We start from the raw sequence: 7345 nt of genomic DNA on the forward strand, positions 1-7345 counted from the left end.
GCAGGTTTTGCGATTTCAAAAGCAACTGAAAACAGCTTTGGTTGATTATTCTCTTGCAGTGTGTGCAGGCTGAACTTGGTAGCTTTGGGCTAGATAAAAGGCTTCTTGTCATGCCACAGGAGACGGCACTCTACCCAACTCCAATCTGACCACGTAGGCGAGCACCATGAGATTCCTTGTACTAGACAGCACAAGAAACAGAGCAATATTCTAGGCATACACAAGTTCTTCCAATACGCAATGAAAAATAAAGGAAACAGCCTTAATGGCAAAAATTCATTGACTGAACTGGATTCTTAAAGATTAAACGCACAATGTAAACTTCTATTTCTAAAGATGACAAGCTCATAATTCATGTTTTAAACAAGTCTGTCAGTTTTGTACTGGCTTTAAAAATGTTTGAAGACTTCTAAAGATGGCAAAATCCTTTCAGATCGTTTAAATATAAAGGAATTAATTATTTAAACACGAAATATTGATCTTTAGAAATTTGTGCGCACGTAGGTACAAGCCAAAACTTGAGAGAACTGGATGTCTAAGGTTATGTAGATGGTCAGATCTTGGCCACCACACTAATTGACTGCATTATTTAATATAATGCATAATATGCAATGAGACCAGAATTATCACTGTGGGGTAATAATGTAATATAAGCCTATGCATTTTACTCTGAATCCACAACATATACATTCATAGAATAACCACACAGAGCAAACCCCTAAAGTGCATGTTACAAGGGCACATTAAAAATGTAAACACTCAAATGTGAGCCGATTACTCGGTGTAATATTGACTCAAACGAGACATTGAGTCTGCCCTGCACCCCAAAAAGGGGGCATTTTGGTGCACAGCATTTTTTTATTATGAGGAAAAGCCCTTTCAGTAGGAAGTTACCACCACCCGAGGGTGTTAGAAGGGAACTTGGGGTGGGAGCCTTGGATTCACTTTTAAGTCCCTAAATGAATCTTCCAGGTTAAGGTTCTCCCTTCTTGGTTGGAGAGGCAAGAATCTTTTTTTCTCTCATATTGGCCAAGCTGTATAGTTGGGGGGTTGATGGACAAGATTTCAGGCATCAGTTGTCCTTAATCAGGCACCTGATATCTGAAAGCTTGTCCAACAGCTGTCCCAACTATATTAAAAAAAAATAACACAAATACGTTTCCTGGACCACCATGGCTACAACATTCCTTCCCTTCTTGGTCACTTTTTTACATACAGAACTCTCTTGCATTAGAGCCAGATGGAAGCCGTGTATGAAATGCAAGCCTGCCATAGGACTTGGAATGAAACAACAGCCACCAAACTAAGGTTGGGGTGGGGATGCTATTCAGATCATGCACTTAGTATCTAGTAGTGGAGCAGCATCAAGATCTTGGAGACGGCAGTGTGTTTTATCAGACACAGTGAGTGCAGTGACTGAAAGTGCTGAGAAGAGGAGGGGATGGGCTAGCACCCTAGCCCTACCCAATCAGTCCAGGTGATGTCCTTTATCATGGCCTGGGGGAGGTGAGGATGCTGAGATCAGCAGGGCAAAGGGGAGCTGACTCTTGGGTGTTTGAGCCCCTCTGCTGAAAGAGAAATATGGAGATAAGCTCTTCCCCTGGTGAGTAGACTGCTGTTCCCCATACTTCCATTACACCTTCCTTCTGAAGGGTTGCACACAGGTACCTCTGGGGGGAGAAAGACCATGTGTGCTGCTTGGCCTCTGCATAAGCCAGAGTGGACAAGGTAGCTTGAAAGGCCAAAAACCCAACTGACTAAAACCATGAGGAATGCAACGCATAAAAGCCTGGAGACTCTTTACAAACCACATGGTAGGAAGCTCCCCTCACCCTGGCTATTGTCTTAAATTCAAAATGAACTGGTGAATCCCTCTGCCTTCTTGTTTTAGCAGACATCACCAGGGAGTGGTTTCCTGCTCTCCAAATCATTCTCTTCCTGCAAGGTGCTGGAATGGATGACCTTCCAGAGCAGCACTTACACTGCCCTGGAGAACCACTTAGGAAGAAACCTCTTAATCCTTATTGCTGGCAATGCCTGAATTCTTAGCTGTGGATGATCTGACTTCCTGAGGCATCACATTTCTCTTATCTGTACTGTCAGGACAAACCCTCTGTACTGGAATTTACCTTAACACCAATTTTCTCCCTAAGCTTCTGCTTTGACTGAACTCCAAAGCCTTAGAAGTGCCTCTAGGAAGCCTGCGTGTGAACAAAGAATGGGGCACATGATTTTCATCAAAACTTTATATTACTTGAATGTTACAGCTACCCATAGAAAAGTGTTTCCCGTAATTTCTAAACATCTGTGTTCATAAAACAAATTTATTTGTAAAACAGGACCTGTTATAAAAATGGCGCACAGTCAAGTTATACAAAAATACAAAATTTGTTTCTGATTACAGTTCTAGTTGTAGATTAATTGAAAAGCATCCCCCAACTCTAGGCCTCCAGGGAGCAGAGCATGTTAGCTTGTGGAACATGTGGCAGGAATCTGGCGTCAGGATGTCAGCACGAACAGAATCCAGAGCTTCCAGCAGAGCACCTCAGTGACGTCTTCTTGAGGGAGGGGGTTCTGTGGAGCAGCTAAGTCACTGACAAGTCCCTTCCTTAGATTCTAGGATCCTGCTGAACCAGTGCTTAAATTGCATTGGCAAACCATACTGATCTATTTAGTGTCCAAAATGCAGAGCTGCAGCAGAGCCATTGTACTTTTGCTTACTGCTACAGCAACAATTCCTTCTGTGCACAAAGTAAAGTTTACCTACCTTCTAGATATCCTAGCAGACAGCTAGCTCATATTAAAGGAGACTTGCTCAATGCTCCCACCGGAATCCCAGACTAAACCTCTGACCTCGTTAATACTTACACAGGCATAACTTTGCCAGTGTGAGCAGTTCTATTGAAGTCAATGAAACCACATTAATTGAGTTAAGCTGGTGTATAAGTGTCTGCAGGATTGAAGCCCAAGCTAGTACTCCCCATCTCCTCAAGTACCTACTTTCTAAATTGACTTTTCATCCTGTTTGGTTTCTGAGATATGAAAAGAGTAATTCTGATTTATTGCAAGAGATGTGAAAAAATGACAGTATCAAATGACTTGGGAACAAAACCAAAGTGTTTAGTTATCACCAGTAGTTAAGAGCACTGATTAAAAAAGATACAGGTGACCATTTGACTTTTGCCAGCAATTTAAAGGTCTGATCCTTTGAAAGGAAGCACATAAGCAAACAGCTTAAAGCCATGGTGACATTAATTGTATGCTCCTCCACACACACACCCACCCACCTCTAATCCATTGGCAAAGCCTATCCAGAAGGGCTGCTATCTTTCAAAAGATTTCCTTGTATGGAGTGAACAAACCATAGAGGCATTATTTCTTCTTACAGAGCTTTGTATTTAGTGCAATAAGTTTAAAAATTCTGCTCTGAAATATTAACTTTACATTAACAAAAATAGTTTTCTTAAAAAATTGTAACAAAAGGAGTATATCGCATAGACAGATCATGATTTCTTAGCAAATACACTTTAAGCATTTACCATTACAAGAAGCTGAACAATGAAATATTAGCATTCATATCTGGTAAGCTTAAGGAATGAAAAAAGTTCTCTTTTGAACATTTGATCACTTTGATCCCATGGCAGTGATACTTCCAAAGAAGCACCTAGCTGCCCTTTCCTGGTTTACCCGCCTGCTACAGTACATACAAATATGGATGAGACAACAGCCAAGGATTGGCCATTTACACTTGCACTTCCCAAATCTCTCTGGAGTTAAGAAAAATAAAACTTACAGTACAGTTTTGTATAGTTTGTTTCTGTCCCCACTCCCCAGCATCCTTCCATTTAATCCCGAATTGGTGAGTAGGGCTAAGGCTGAGCATTAAAGAGCAGGTTGTTCAGCTGCTCCTTTGAAGAGTTCATACCCTTCAAAGGAGCATTGCTGAAGTGCAAAGGAACTCAAGGGGAGGGTCAGGGAATAATGTAAAACAGGAAGAAGTTGCATATAAATTGATCCTTTCCCATTTTCTAGTTTCTCTTTCATAAAAGATGCAGGGGTGCCCACAACATCTGAATACCTGAGGAGTTGGTTATTTTGATATCATCCGAAACTTCGAAACAAAACTGAACGTGTAACCCACTATGCCCCAGAGTTGTAAAGTAAAATGATGAACTACAAACAAGGTTTGAAAGCTCTTACTAAAACCCCTTCTAAAATTCTATCTTACTTGAAGTATTTCCCTATAAATTTATTGTTTGACTTTCATATCAAATTCTAAGTGGCCTGCCCTATATTGCTTTGATAATTTTGAGGGAAATAGTCAGATACATGATACTCTGAGCCAATGATTCGTTTTCCAGATTATAAAATGTCAATCAAGTAAAGTTCTTCACATTTCTGTGACCACAATTACTTAAAAAAATAAAAATGGAACAATGATAGTTGCTCTTAAAAGCCACCCGTATGAAAAGAGTACATGTTTCACAAAAATAACTGTTAAAAAAAGTATTAAATCCCTGTTCCTTTTCTCTGATTTTGGCTGCTTATATAAATATTGTTTTGGAATGTCAATGGGTTCCATAATGGCTGGCTAGTTTCAAGATGAACTTGCTCCAGAGGCCTAGAAAACAAAGTCATACAGTACAGTTTTAAACAGGGGTCAAAGAATGAGTAAAGAAACTGATCCAATGGATCACTGAAAACAATAATGTTTGAAAAGCCTTTTCTTGAACCTAGACAGTCTCCACCTAGATGGGAGCTCCTCATAACACTAATAATAATTATCATTGTAATCACTTATGATTAATGTTTAACTGAAATTACAGGTAGACATTTACATACTTGAATTAATCCTCACTCCTGAAGGATATACCCATTTTACATACAGAGAAACTGCAGCAAAGTACTAAGGGTTCAAATTTGTGAGTATTCAGCTGCAGAAATACAAGGCACTGCCATACTAGAACAGACTGAGGAGGCATCTGATTATGAATCCTGAAGAAGCCTTTATCAGATCTTTAAAGAAGTGTTCAAAGAACTTCACAGGAAACAGCTGTGGGGTAAGTTCCTGCAAAGGTCTCATCCTAAAGCCTCACTGCTGGAGGCTGCTTTGCGCATAGCTTGCTTTCTTCCAAAATGTTAACATTACTATTAGCACTCTGGATATCTGGGTACCAATATTCTTGCGTCTAGTCTACCTTTAAAAAGCAAGAGTCCTGTACAGCTGAACCTGGGCACCCATCAACTGGAACAATATGGTCCCACTAGACTTGAAGAAGGCAACAGATCTGGAATTATTCCACCATGGGAGCCCTGGCTTCCTATTCCTACCATCTCCCTATTAGTATTATGAAACTTATCCTTCAGTCATTTCCAAACCTGATTACATGAATTATGCTTCCTAAATCCAAGGCCTGACTGTCAAAGGTTACCATTCCCCTTTGTCAGTGTGGGGATGTATTTCAAGCTGTAAGCAGTCAAGCCTGGGGGGCTTTGCCCAAGAGTGTTTAACACCTGGAGCCAACAGCTTGTATTACCTGAGAGGTCAATGCAAGTAGGAAGCAATTCACTCCCAATTCAAATAAAGCTTTTGGCCAAGATTTTTCAAGTCAGCCTAGAGGACTGGCAACACTTAATTCTCATTTATTTTAATGGGAAGTGCATCTAAATTCCAGAGGTGGAGAATCCCAGCGAGCATCTAACGGCTGCTCAACTAAACTTACTCCCCTACAAAAAATGTTGGTAAGTACGGAACAGCCAGTTGTTCAGGCCTTAAAATACAGTAACGTTTAGATTGAGGCAGATATTCTAAGGTTAATTGTACAGACAAAATAGGAGAAACTGAATCCCACTAAGGACTGAAAAACTGCTTAGAACCAGAGCTTTGTGTACCCCATTTTAAAAGGATTTTTCTATTACCACTATATACTTTTTTTGGTTTCATTTCTTGTTTTTAGTTTAAATTTATTTTTGTTTTTAAATATAACCACTTATTTGAAGCATTCAATAAACCCCAATTTAACCTGTGATAGGATCCAGCTTGATGAAAGATGATTTTAATATACAGTGTCAGTATATTACAAGATCACTTAACTAGTTCAGAGGTCAGACACTGCTCATCTTTTATAATCCACTACTCATCTGTTCTCAGTTCGTTAAATTCTAAGATCACCTTGCAACAGGGACAATTACATCAGTGGCATTAGTTACTGCTGTTTTTTTTGTTTTTTTACAGGGTACTTAAATACACAATGCCATTCTAACAGTAAAACAAGTAATAGTTAAGACTGAGAAGCATAAATGACATTGTTCACTCTGTCCTGGCAGCTGACAGCGTGAGATGGAAAAAGGGCACAAGATAGCAACATAAATAGTTAGCTATAATAACAAACAATTGGGAGAAGTGCGATTTTAAGCAGGTTGAAAGGAATCACTGTATCTAATCTCTTAGCACAGTATGAAATCATTTGGTGTGAACTTGAAGTACGTGTACTCATTTTGCCAAAACAGGATACAGTTGGTAGTAGTCTTCAGGCCTTGATTCAGAAGACTCAACTAACAAGAACGGTTTAGTTCAGCAATGGAAAGAGAACTAAGTTGGAATGTTCTGATTATGGATTTGTTAGCCATTGTAATGTGAAAACTCTCGGCAGTGAGGACTGTCTGAGTGTAGTTATCTATTGTCTTATGGGCGTTACTTATCCTAATTCAGTGTTGCTACCACATTTGTTTCATGAGATACAGTTCCTTTCATCTTACTTTTACAGGAGATGGTCTCAGCTGTGACAAACACTCTGCCATCCAAGTGATAGGCAAGCTCACAAACAGAAAAAGCAGAACATCTTGAGTGATACAGAAAACCAAAACTTCCCCCGAAGAAGTGCAGTCAGTAAAAATAAAGAGGGAGAGGAAGTAAAAGTGAAATTCTTGGAGGACAGCCACCTCCTCATCAGCACCTACCATTGGTTTCAGCTCTCTACCGTCAGCTCCACCTCCCCTGCCAGCTTCTTTCATTGATTTTCTACTGTTCTCCACAAACTCCTGCAAGATAAAGTGTCTTAAGCTTTCTTATACTGGAGTACAAGCCTCTGGCTCAAATATGCAATTCCCCAACAATATCACAAGGATACGGCTGTTTTGTCTCAAAATATGAACAGGACAGACAAAAGATACCTCCTCTGTTTCTTATACCCCTGGCAGTCAGATTTCCCATATAGTATCAAAAAATACTGACAGCCAGACAATTTTTTTTTTTAACTATCACATTTACCACATGTACACCCTCTTGTCCATGGGCTCCGTGCACTGCTGATGATGGGCAGGTAATAAATACACATTCCAAACA

General features: G+C 39.9%; 1 protein-coding gene across 1 annotated transcript in view; it reads right to left on the reverse strand.

Annotated features, from left to right (window-relative positions):
• Positions 1-2304: 2304 nt before the first annotated feature.
• Positions 2305-7345, reverse strand: part of SLC44A1 (solute carrier family 44 member 1) — a 119917-nt gene continuing 114876 nt past the window's right edge. Inside the window, exons 15-16 of the mRNA XM_019518204.1 lie at positions 6961-7041; positions 2305-4621 (exon numbers count right to left, since the gene is read on the reverse strand). Of these exons, the coding sequence (XP_019373749.1) occupies positions 4598-4621; positions 6961-7041 (105 nt within the window). The 3' untranslated portion in view covers positions 2305-4597. The remainder of the gene's footprint in view (positions 4622-6960; positions 7042-7345) is intronic.

Source organism: Gavialis gangeticus, unplaced genomic scaffold (genome assembly GCF_001723915.1).
Source record: "Gavialis gangeticus isolate Ggan-Ray unplaced genomic scaffold, GavGan_comp1, whole genome shotgun sequence".
Classification (NCBI taxonomy): Eukaryota; Metazoa; Chordata; order Crocodylia; family Gavialidae; genus Gavialis; species Gavialis gangeticus.